General features: G+C 40.0%; 1 protein-coding gene across 4 annotated transcripts in view; it reads left to right on the top strand.

Annotated features, from left to right (window-relative positions):
- Positions 1-12,507, top strand: part of LOC124721188 (GTPase-activating protein and VPS9 domain-containing protein 1) — a 362,758-nt gene that overhangs the window by 191,905 nt on the left and 158,346 nt on the right. For all 4 annotated transcript variants that reach the window (XM_047246031.1, XM_047246029.1, XM_047246032.1 and 1 more), the window contains one exon: positions 4,104-4,299. In XM_047246031.1, coding sequence (XP_047101987.1) covers positions 4,104-4,299 — 196 coding nt within the window. The remainder of the gene's footprint in view (positions 1-4,103; positions 4,300-12,507) is intronic.

Below are 12,507 nucleotides of genomic sequence, written 5' to 3'. Positions count from 1 at the left end.
GACACCGTCCATAATGAGGTCATTAGACTGCCTACAAAGTTTACTGAACTAGTGCTGTACCCAGTCTCTCAATCAAATTTGGTGAGCCATCAATGTGTGCCATTGCAGTGGTGGTCACTTATTATGATGTGACTTGCGTGTAGAGTATTGTCAATGATAGTGTCCACTTTTACTTTATTTCAGGTGAATCCATCTATGCCATGGATGCTTTGCAACAACCCTAAAGCAATAAAGCCATTTATGTTCCAAAGAAAGAAGTACCTCAGTGGACTTTGTGTTGAATTCAAGTATGCTCTTCACCAAGAATGAGATAGTAGACACCGAACTCTCATTTGTGAGGCACAGTGTTGAAATCCCCATCCAGCAATCAAGTGCAGTGATAGATCCTTTGAAAAAGACGAAGCCTAATTTCCTCCACATCATTATCCAGTATAAGCTAGTGTTCCCTATTTAGTAGTTTAATTGTTTATGAATCCTTAAACCCTAAACTTCCTCCTTTCGGTATAAGCAGCCATGTTCACGTATCTCATTCCCCAACACTGTTCCTCAGTGTATTAGTGTGTGCTGTGGGTGGTAGCCATTGGAGCACACGAGACAGAATGAACTGTTCTGACTCTTGTGGTTGTTTGTGAGCAATTTATCAAACAAGGTATCAAACAGATAATTTAGTCCAGAGCATCCAGAACTATATAATTCCCCCACAGAGGCAGGCGAAAGAAATGTTATTTTGATGAGTCAGTTATTCATCAACTGCTGAAGTGTAACAAGGACATTTGGACTGTGTCAGAACAAAGTGTACTCTGTAACTTTTGTCTGTTGGTAGTATTAGCAGTGTGTGTGGCTTTGCAGTATCATAGAGTGGAAAACGGGAAAAAGGGGGGGGGGCATAGGGACTGGCCTTTAATTCTAGGATATTGAAAATTCCCTATATGAACCACACAGACACAAGGTTGAAGTATCATTCTGCTGGTCACACGAGACACAAAGACAATAAATTGACTGGTGATGGTGGCTCAGTGGGTTGCTGTGGCTGCAGGCTGCTGAAAGATGTCCCAAGCCAATGGGGAAATGAATCACTGGAAATCAATAATGCTAAACTGCCATTTAAAAAAGCTACTGCCAGTCTATGGTGTACCTCCTCCTGCTCACAGGTTTCATGTGAATGTACTTCATCATCAAAATATTTAATATGCAATCATATAAGGTTTTCTATCCTGCTGTAATGATCCACTATTTGTGGTCTGTGGGCTTTAGTTAGTCATATTTTACTTGACTGATAACATGAAATCTCCTCCCTAAAAATATGCAGAGTTTCTGGCTCATTCCCCTGAGGCAAGTTTTAGCCAGTCCATACACTTTTACACCCATTTTTTATTAATTACATTGGGTGAGTACTACACTACCAATCGTAGGTCAGGTGTTCAATACCTAATCAGCCCTAGGATTTTTCTGTCACTTATTGTTTCTGTCAGCTCTGATAATGCTTATTTAATGTAAAAAATACTGAGCTGGATGATGGTTTGTAGTCCACATTAAACTGTAGCCATCTGTCTGTCCCACCCATCCAACCCCCCCCCCCCCCCCCACCACACACACACACACACACACACACACACACACACACACACACACACACCTCCTATAACATTGTGGGTAAGTTAATTCAAAGGTTGGAGCAAGGCGAGGACATACCATCTCCAACAGGACTATTTGTAGTCGAGCTCTGAGATTTTCAAACCATCTTTTGAGTTTTGGATAGCTTTGCCTTTTTGTTATGTTTTAGGATAAGATTTATGCTGGGGCAATCATTCAAGATGTCAACTAACATGCGATATGTAATACACAAGTATCTGAAAGCCATTTGGGGCCACAACAAAGTGCCTGATCAAACCCCTAAAACTGTGTGTGGACACCCCTGTTCCACACAAATTGTCAATGTGCAAATGTGATCGGCATCAGTGTGTGGTAAAAGTAACCCTTAAATGCCAGTGGTGATGGGAAATACTTAGGCTAGATAACATCCTTTAGGTTGTCCCATTATAAAGCATAATACTCATCAATGATGAGTCTGTCCTTGTGCAAATATTCTGTGAGCAGGACAACAGAAGACTGCCAGAAAACAGTGGCAGTCTTTCTCTGCAAATTAAACTGTTTCTCAGGAACTTGATTTACAGTGATTAGCACAGAATTCTGCGGATGTTCATGTAGTTGGCCACTGCTTTGTTTTTAATGACACAAATCCACATAGCACTACACTTCCACATGCAATCCTTTGTAATACATACCTTAAAGACTGTTAACATTATGTAACAAAATGTATAGTGTGCTACTGAAAATGGATACTGGTCAGGAATAATAAAAATTTAAAATAAATCCATTGTAGACATTTTAACCATCAAAAATTAAGTTTCTGAGTTTCGTTTGAGTTGCAGAACGCTGAATGTAGAAGACATTTAAACTATTTTCTCGATAGAAGCAGTAGCAAACATAAAAGCCATGGTCATGACTGTCTGATCCATTGTGTGCACTCATTAGGTTTTGGTGTATTCTGTAATTATGTTGAAAATGCCACATTTGTTGAGTGAATAAGAAATTGTGCAGTCCTAGAGGAAGAACTGAATGATTCTGGATTGGAGGCAGAAATATTTAGTGGGAGCACTCAAAAGAAATTAGTGAAGGACTCATCCAGAAATGCATGAGACTGGCTCAAGAAATCGTTTCTAGTGTAATTATTAGCAATAGGTTTGTAGGATGACACTTTCCTGATAAAACTCCAGCAACTGAGAGGAAGTAGCATCAAACTTGGTTTTCCAAGATTTGTTCAGAGAAGATAAACAATCTACTGGCAAAGCAAGTGGGAAAGAAACAAACTGATATTGTACTTCTCTGCATTCTGGAACGTGTCAGTCTTTTCCATACAAATGCTAATTATGCACGAAACTGCTCAAGACCTCGACTCACACTTTTTTTAAAAAAAGAACAGCTATATTGTAAAATATGTAATCTGTCACAAAACTAAAATAAAGATGGAAAAATATACCTTGTAACTTGGCCTTTTTTAGTGTGAATGTACCTTTAAGATATCTTAAACGAAGACTTGCCAATAACATTTTAAATAATGGCATAAATGGCTAGCTTTATGGGCCCAAAGTCTCTCTAAATGGCTTTACAGCAAAATGTCAATCCATAGTCTTTCTTCTGTAATAAAACATTAGGAGCCTCGCTGTAATTGTGTTTCATGAAGTCTAAATATTCTTGAACAATGTTTATTCAAATGTGTGTTTGGTCACTAGTTAACATACATGGCTGCCGTTGATTGGAAAGCGTTTTCATAATTGAAACTTCATTTAACATTTGATGGGCACAACCTGTCAAGATCATTGCAATGTTCTGTAAGCTTGCATACCTTTAGTAGTTGATCACTGTGTTCAGAAGTGTGAATTTTTGCCATGATTTAGTAATGTAAACTGCATTTTGAACATCTGATGTGCCTATCAGTATCAGTAAGTGCAGACCATGATTCAATTTATCAGGCCACTTCATAATTGTTGGAAAATAAATAGACAATTTCTTTAATGTAAAAGATAACTCTTCTTTTATTTTCATTGAGTTTAAATCTATTATAGCTTATAATTCAATTTTATTGATTTCTTCTGAAAATTTTAACATACAATTGTTTATGTGACCACTACAAACAAGGAACTGAATGTATGTCTCGTAAACTCCACAGTGCGTCATATGAAGACTGGGGCCTTCTAAAGATTCATGAAGTTTTTGCTCTAAGCGGAAAAGTTTTGTATTGTGTGTCATACAGATTACTGGTGTGGGCTGTCATCTGATATCACAATATAATCATGACTAACCAGGCTTCAAGCTGTCCTAAGATGTATAAAGTTACACATTCCACAACCTCGTGAATACCGCCAACTTTTGACCATGTATAATTTACATTAGTATGGAGTACATTATTCAATAATTTTTATTGTTTTTTACAGAAGTTGTGATTATTTGTAGTTGTGGTGCTATTGAAACTATCTCCTGTATGAAATTTGATTTTTAGCTTTGTGTGAAACTGCATTTCATAATACATTTTCTTGACACAGCTTTTAGATATCTCTGAAACAGCATCAGAAGCATGGAGCACAGATGTAATGGCATCAGACTCTGAACGCATGACAGAAGTTGATACTGACGACACAGCAAGTGTAGCACGATCAGATGACACTGCTCGCTCGGAAGTTGACTTGGATGCTCGTGGTGAAACAGATGTAGGAGAGGAAACACCACCATCTAGTGCACGTATGTTCATATTTTCAAGAGTTTTGTAAAGAAGAAACTGTAGCTTTGCTCAAAAAATATTTTGTCACTCAGGAAATGAAAAATGCTACTAAAGCTATTTTTGGTTCTCTGTCTGTATTTTTCTATTGTATATAGTAAAAACAAAAAAATCTTTTATGAAAAGAAATAATGTCAATAATGAATGACATGATGGCTGTATTCATGGGAAATATGATGAGCTGGTTGGAAGTTGCAGGATTATATAAAAGGAATCTCAAATGTTTGAAACTCAATAATGTTTCCATTTGTTCTTACATATTGCATCTTTTCATTTTGCAGTTTGCAATGGTGATCAAGTTATGTCTTTATGGTAAGTGGATCAGATCCACTGGTGATTTCTCGATCATATGCACAAACATCCTTAGCTGTGTTTATGATCTCAAACCTATCCACTAACCTTATTTGGAAATAAATGTCTTGGGCTGCCATCACTTTCACACCTACTCAAAATTCACCTCCAATATAACATTAAATTCTTAACCAATTCCTACATATCATTTTCTTTTGTACACTTAATCTTCACCATATCTGGTTCAAATTGCAAAATATTCTGACTGGCATATTGTACCCCTGGTTCTTAATCACACAATTTAATCTTATGAAAATAAGTACGAAATCTCTCAGGTTCTTAATATGTTGTATTATAAACACTGAACTGCTTTCTGTGTGGTAGTGGCCAGAGAACAATCTTCGATATGAATGAAGAGCTACAGATTTACCACTTACACGGTCAATTTCAATATCCAGTGACTGATATCTTGCAAGGGTTGGCCAGTCATTGTGTGTCACAGATTTGGACAAAATGTGGCACAGATATTTGTTTGGATGGCCAAATTCCACAGTAGTTGTTTGATTTTTCGGTCTTAAGAGAGAAAAACTTCTCAACTTCAAAAAAAATATAAAAAGCAGCAATAAACACTGTAAGTAAATTATGTAGCACATTCATTAATCTAAAATATCAAAATATGGAAACATTGTTATGTATGCTATGTTTATAGAAGCAAATCTGATGATGCTTTATCAATAAAAGTAAAATGTGTCTGGTGTAACACTCTCTTAGCCCTTTGGGGCTCAGCATTCGTTTCCTGGGTAAGGATGTGACGACCCCATGGTTCCTGAGCTGGGGAATGGTAAGTGCCATCATAAGCTTTGGATGTGCTTCAGCAACAACTGTACAGCACAATGGTGGAATGTTGTGTGTCACAGGGAATGAAGATCTTGGCTTGACCGCTCAGATTGTGAGGATGGAAAAACCTCTGTAAAAAGAACGCTCAATGTCAAGGTGTGCTGCATGCTGATGAAATGCTTGGCTATTAAGAGTCGTTTATATGCAACCTTTGGGAAACCTGCTGCACCTCAGATGTATAAGTCTTACTCAGGCACATGGGGCTCTGTCTGAGTGGACTCATATTTCCCTGGCTGCTCATGGAACCGTGGTGGAATCCTCAAAATTAAATTTTTCCGCTCCCAGTGGATATCAGCTTCCAAACCAACAAGAGGGCTCATGTAGCCAGCCCTCCTGTCTCAGGGGATTTTTCAGAGTACATACATTAATAGTAACAGAACGCACATTGCTGGTCAGAACGTGTTTATAGTAGTGAAGAGGAAAGAGGGCAACTTCAAGAAAGTTTCCCCTTTTTACATTTAAAGGACATTGCTGGAAATTTAATATCTGTCTAGCAATTGCACAGTGGGGCACTGTTGGTATAAAAACTTAGTTTCCAATAAGTGAAGAGCCTCCAAAAAGCTCAGTGCCTTGTTGAGTATGCAACAGAAACTGAACTGTACAACCCCTTGAATTACAGGAAAGGTGACATAACTTGCAGGGATCTGGTTGACATAACCAGAGAAGAACTGAAAGCTGAGTTCAGCTAAGAAAGCATTGTTGATATGCAAAACATAATGAAAAGGATGGATGGTGATCTAGTCAAATCAGACTCATTTATACAGACTTTAAACAGCACGAAACTTCCAGACCACATCAAGGCAAGTTTTCTTCACCTAAGTGTGCAGCCTTATATCCCCAATCCAATGTGCTGTTTTAAATGCCAGGACTTTGGGCACACTGCTCTTGGTTGTAAGGGAGAATCCACTTGTGACAAATGTGGTAAGGCTGCTCACGACAGAGTCGGATGTTCGAATCCTCCAATGTGTGTAAATTGCTCTCGAGATCACCCTGTCTGGAGTAGGGACTACAGTGTTTCACTTGAAGAAAGGAAGTGACAGGAAATTAAAATAATGAAGTGCATCCCATATGGTGAGGCCAAAAAGATCTATAAGGGTACGCACCCCCCCTCCGTTGCTTCTGTTCTTAAACTAACAGTACAGAAGATTGATGCAGCTACACAAATGGAGGTTTGAAGTGTCAGCACTAGTGCCTGTGTTTGTCAATGCACTTATGCTGCTGCGGTTACTTTGAAGCAGAACATCAGAAAAGGCTATAGTTGCCAACGTTGTGGCACCTGGTGCTCCTCCAAAGATTCATTCCAGCACTGTCACTGCCACCTCTGCAGTTGTGCATCCAAAGTGTCCCCGTGTAAAGAAGTCAAAGGCAAAGAATCAGCTGCTGATGGAGACGGAAAGTAAGCAGTCTGACAATGTCAGTGTTGCTCTCTTGTGATATCTCTCATAATTTGTCTTCGGAGTCAATGAGCCTTGATGTTGGCCTAGGGCACTTATCTCGCCCCCCAAGACCTAGCTTCCACCCACTATGGGCTCCCCTCCCTGGCAGAAAAACAATTGAAGTGCAACCCCCGTGATAAATGGCTCCCGTACTACATGGATCATTAATGGTTTCAGGACATGTGGAGGAACTGGAACTCCTAGCACGGAGATGCTCCCTGTGCTTATGTTTGCAAGAACTTCATTTTAAAATGTCTGAAGCCCCTGTACTATGGGTTTATACCCTTCATCACAAGGGTGACCTGACTGGGTAAATGGCCAAGGGAGAGGTTGCTGTGTTTGTCAGTAACATACACCACTCCTCTGCTGTCTCCTCGGTTACCGACCTACAAGCCATAGCTGTTTCTGTTCGTGTGGGTCAGATGATCACTATCTGCACCTTTACTTACCTCCACAGGATGCAGTAGACACCGCAGCTCTCACAGACCTTACAGAACAACTGGTCTTCCCATTTCTCCTACTGTTTGATTTCAATGCCCATAATGTATTATGGGGCACGAACTACATTTGCCCCGAGACCTCATGATGTTTCAGAAGCTGTGCATCCTCAACACAGGCGGTCGCACGCATTTCTCAGCTGCTATTGGGTCATCCTCAGCCATTGACCTTTCTTTCTGTTCTCCAGCCCTTGCAGACTCTGCTCAGTGAGAAGCAACTGATGACTGTCATTCCAGTGACCACTTTCCACTGTGGGTCCACCTACTGGATGGAGCATTACTTTAACAGAAGCCACCAAAATGGATGATCAGCAAGGCTATCTAGATGCTGTTCAGCCAACCGGCTGTCATTTGAAGACTGTGACAGCATCCAGGAATGAGTGGACCACATCACACGGGTGATCCATCATACTGCTGACCGATGAGTGCTGCTCAGCAACCTAGAACAGGCATGCGGCTCTTTGACAGTTTAAATATCGCTCAACAGCAGACACTCTCACAGCCTTTAGAGTCGCATGAGCCAGGCTCAATGTGTAATAAAGGAGAGTAAGAAAAGGTCATGGCAAGCATTCCTAGAATGGCAGCAGTTTTGAAACAGGAGTGTCTCCAAACAACATCTGGAGACATCGCTCAGATGATGGCAGAGCATTTTGCAATGACAACTGCCAATGCCAGCCAGGATCCGGCATTCCACCGCTACTGTGTGACTGAAGAGAGGAGCAAGTTGGACTTCAGAATCAACAATTCTATCTCATACAACTGCCCTTTCTCCTTGTGGGAGCTGGATTTGACATTGTCTAAGACTCATGATACTGCACACGGTCATGACCAAATCTGGTACTGCATACTTTGACATCTGCCAACAGCACCTGTTGTAACTGGATATGGCACACAGGCAATTTTCCCATCTTGTGTACAGAGACAATTTTGATACCTCTCCTCAAACCAGGAAAGGACCACATGTTCCCCAGTAGTTACAGAGTGTCGCCTTAACAAGCTGTGTAGGAAAGACCCTGGAGCGAATGGTTAACTCGTCTTGTTGTTAGAGACCAGGCAGCTCCTTCACCACTCTCGGAGTGGATTCTCGAGATTTCTGTCCACTGACAACAACTTGATCCTGCTAGAGCCAGCTATTCAGCAGGTTTTCTGAAGTAAACATCACTGTCTTAGTATATTCTCCAACATCAGTATTTCACTGTGACGGTATGACACTACTGGGAGACAGTATTCTTGCACAACTCCAGCAGTGAGACTTGCATTGCCATCTCCCCATCTTCGTATGGTCTTTTCTGTTGAAGTGGTTTTTTGGGTTCTGAGATGATGGCACATTGTCAGTTTATTTTGGGCAAAATGATTTTGTCCCTCAGGGCAGTGTTCAAAGTGTTACCTTCTTTGCCACAGCCATGAATAGTACCATGACTATGGTAAGGAGTCCTGTACAATGCTCCTTATTTGTGGATGATTTTGCAGTTTTCTGTTTCCCCTCTAGTGTTGCAACAGCAACAATTGCAACTTACAGGTTGAAGGAGCAGGCTTCAAAGACAGGTTTTCACTTTTCTGCAGATAAGTGTTTGTGTGTTCATTTTAATCATTCTCATAGGACTTTAAATTTACCTGACTCACATATGAGGGACACCATTCTACATTTTAGCTACTCAGTGAGGTTTCTGGGCCTCATTTTTAACTCCAAATTGGCATGGTTACCACACCTGACATCCAGCAAGCAGCAGGCACCGAATATCGTAAAGTGCCTTAGCCACGAGTCTTGAAGAGCCGATAGGGCATGTCTGCTCCAGTTTTATAGAGTGTTTGTGTGATCACAGCTAGCTTATGGGTACACAGTATATGGATCAGCGAGGTCCTCCTATCTGAAGAGTATTTACTCTATTCCCTGGGGGGGGGAGATCAAATTCGCTGCAGGTGTTTATAGGACCAGTGTCATACCTAATCTCTGTGCTGAGGCCGGAGAACTGTTACCAACTGGTGGCAGCTCCTCATGATGCGTCAGGCATTTACAAGGTGTGATCAAAAAGTAACAGGAATTTTATTTTTCTTAAAGTTATTTTATTAATTCGTCAACATCAACTTCGTCCTCTTCAGAGTAATCCCCCCTGAGATATACTACACTTAAGACAGTGCTTTTTCCAGTCTTGGAAGTACTTCAGGAACTCTTTTATCTCATCAGTGGTGACAGAACCACACACTTTCATGGTTCTCTTCAGTCTTGAAAATAGGAAGAAGTTGCAGAGGGCCATACTCAGCAAATATAGGGGTTGAGGCAATGTAATGGTTTTGTTTTTTGCCAAAAACTCATGAACAAGCATTGAGATGCGAGCGGGAGCATTATAGTGATGCAATTTCCATGGGTGGTTTTGCCACAGTTGTGGTCATTTTCTTCGGACTGCTTTACGCAAACAGTGCATAACTTCCAGGTAGTATTTTTTATTGACCATGTGACCATAAGGCAAGAACTCGAGATGCACTATTCCATTGTAATCAAAAGAAACAGTGAGAAGAACCTTCACGTGTGACTGAACTTCTTGAATTTTTTCTTGGTTGGGCTTTTCAGGCAGTTTCCCCTGGGATGACTGGATCTTGCTTTTGACATCATAACCATGTAAGCATGTTTTGTCACCTGTTACAGCCTTCGTTAGGAGTTCTCGATCACTATCAGCTTCATTCTACAATTCCTGAGCAGTGTCTATGCAAAGTCATTTTTGCTCGAAATTCAACAGTTTCGGAACAAACTTTGCTGCTACACATTTCATGCCTGGAACATCGAAAAAATTGCTTGGCATGAATGAAAAGCTACGCCAACATCAGCAACAACCTCTCTGGTGTTGTTTCGGTGATTTTCCAGAACTATTTTCTTTACTTCTTCCATATTGTCATCAGTAAGTCATGCGCTAGGGTCATCTTCAGCATCTTCTTGACCCTCTTTGAAACATTTATACCACTCATAAACTTTTGTCTTATTCATAGCAGATTTTCCAAAGCCACATTCAACATTTCAAAGTGGTGGTGTACTTTATTCCATTTTTCAAGCAAAATTTAATGCAAAATATTTGATGCATCTTTTTGAAAGTAAAAATACACCAAGCACTCGAAAACTTGTATAACCTTTTCAGTTGTCAACAATAAAGTAAAGAATTGAAAGTGCAAACATACATGAGGAACATGTGTGCCAACCAGACAAAAAAGATATTTTGAAAATAGTGTGTATAAAGCCCACAAAATTAAAAAATTCCCTTTATTTTTTGATCACACCTTGTAAGTTCCTCACTGCTGTGACTTCACCTGCTGCAAACCATGTTGTTACTTATCTGTGGCTGGAACAACTTTTCTCCAATCATCCATGAGCAACAAGGCCATATGGGTTCTGCTTGCAGCATGTGTTTTAGGCACTTGATGTGGAACAAGATATAGTGCAGTACAGGACAGGTTCCAGTCCTCCATCCATTTTCAATACATTGTTTTATGAAATTTTATCTGAGCACCACAACTGTGTAGCTGTATTTATGGGTGGGTCTAAACAGTGGGTCTCCGTTGGTTTCTCTCTTATTTTCCCTGATAATACCCTCAAGATCTGACTGCCTCAAGATTGTCTTTGTCATGGAATTGCATGCAATCTTGGAGGCACTGGAGCAGATGAGACACGTTAAGAGTGCTAAATTCCTTGTATGTTCCCTGAGTGCCCTTCACTCCATACAATGTTTGTCCCAAGCAGATAAGTAGTCCAAAATATCCATGATGCCCTCCTCCGGCTACAAAGGCTGGGGAAGGAGATGTCTTTCGCTGGGTGTCAGGGCACATGCGTGTTGCAGGGAACGAAAGGGTGAATATAGCAACCAAGGAGATATGATCCTCAGTTAGTTCAATGTGCCATCCTCCTGGATCCTCTCACTTTGCTGTTGAGGTACAGAGTCATGCATCAATGGGAAGAAGAATGTCTGTAAATGACAAATAATAAGTTGCAACTCCTTAAGTCCTCAACATGGCCGTGGCATACCTTCTTTCAGCCACACAGGCAGTATGAGGTCCTCCTAACTCATCTTTGCATAGGCTACAGCCCTATGACGCATAGCTTCTTGCTCTGGTGTGAGGCCCCTCCAATGTGTAGTGCTTGTGGCATACAGATCACAGTTCACCACATTTTACAAGACAGTATTTTATTTTTGGTGTAAAGGGTGGCAGCTTATTTTCTGAAATATTTGCCATCTGTTTTAGATGACAATCAAATGAATGTGGTACGACTTTTACAGTTTTGAGAAATGTCCGACTTGTTCCCAGAAATTTTAGGGTATTATTTTTAACGTGTTATCAGGGTGGCTGACTCATCTGTGTTTTTGGTAAGTGATCAGTCAGCCATATATTGCTGTCAATCTCTTTTAGTTTCCCTCTGGTCTTCGTTGGGTTTTATTTAAGTTCTCATACATCTCGCCATTTGTGGTGTTTTCCATATTGTGAGCTAATGTGACTGAGTAGGTGATAAATGGTGTGATATGTTTTTTTTTTTAGCTACATTCGTTTCAATTTTCATATGGGCACTGATAACCTTGATGTTGAGTGCCACTAACCCACAAATACAAACGACACTCTTAGATTACAGTGTGCTTAAGGGGAAAAAATCAAATAACAATTGATATTTGGCACAGGTTTTCATCATTGAAAACAGTTAGGACCAGTTTCAGCTTAAAAAAATTGGTAAGTCAGTTTGCTGGGCAAGTGATAAAATTTGAGGATACCTGTTTTTAATTTAAATATACTGTTTTCACAATATAACCAGAATTTTAATGTCAGGTTTTTACAGAATATATAATGTATTTTAACATAATTCACATGTTTATCATGTACAATTAATATTTATTTTATTATTGTTTATAGTGAACCCAAATTTGTGTGTGTTAATAAACCTTAAGTGAATTGTTCTATGGCATAAACATAATTTCACTTATATGTTCTGCACTTTGCTGCAGCAAATGGCCCCCACTAGAGAAATTTTTCCACATTAAATGAATAAAACTATTTATAATATTATAATGTTGGTGGC

The sequence above is a fragment of the Schistocerca piceifrons genome, chromosome X (assembly GCF_021461385.2).
Source record: "Schistocerca piceifrons isolate TAMUIC-IGC-003096 chromosome X, iqSchPice1.1, whole genome shotgun sequence".
Classification (NCBI taxonomy): domain Eukaryota; kingdom Metazoa; phylum Arthropoda; class Insecta; order Orthoptera; family Acrididae; genus Schistocerca; species Schistocerca piceifrons.
The sequence above is the reverse complement of the archived record's forward strand: the minus strand, read 5'-3'. Positions and strand labels throughout refer to the sequence as shown.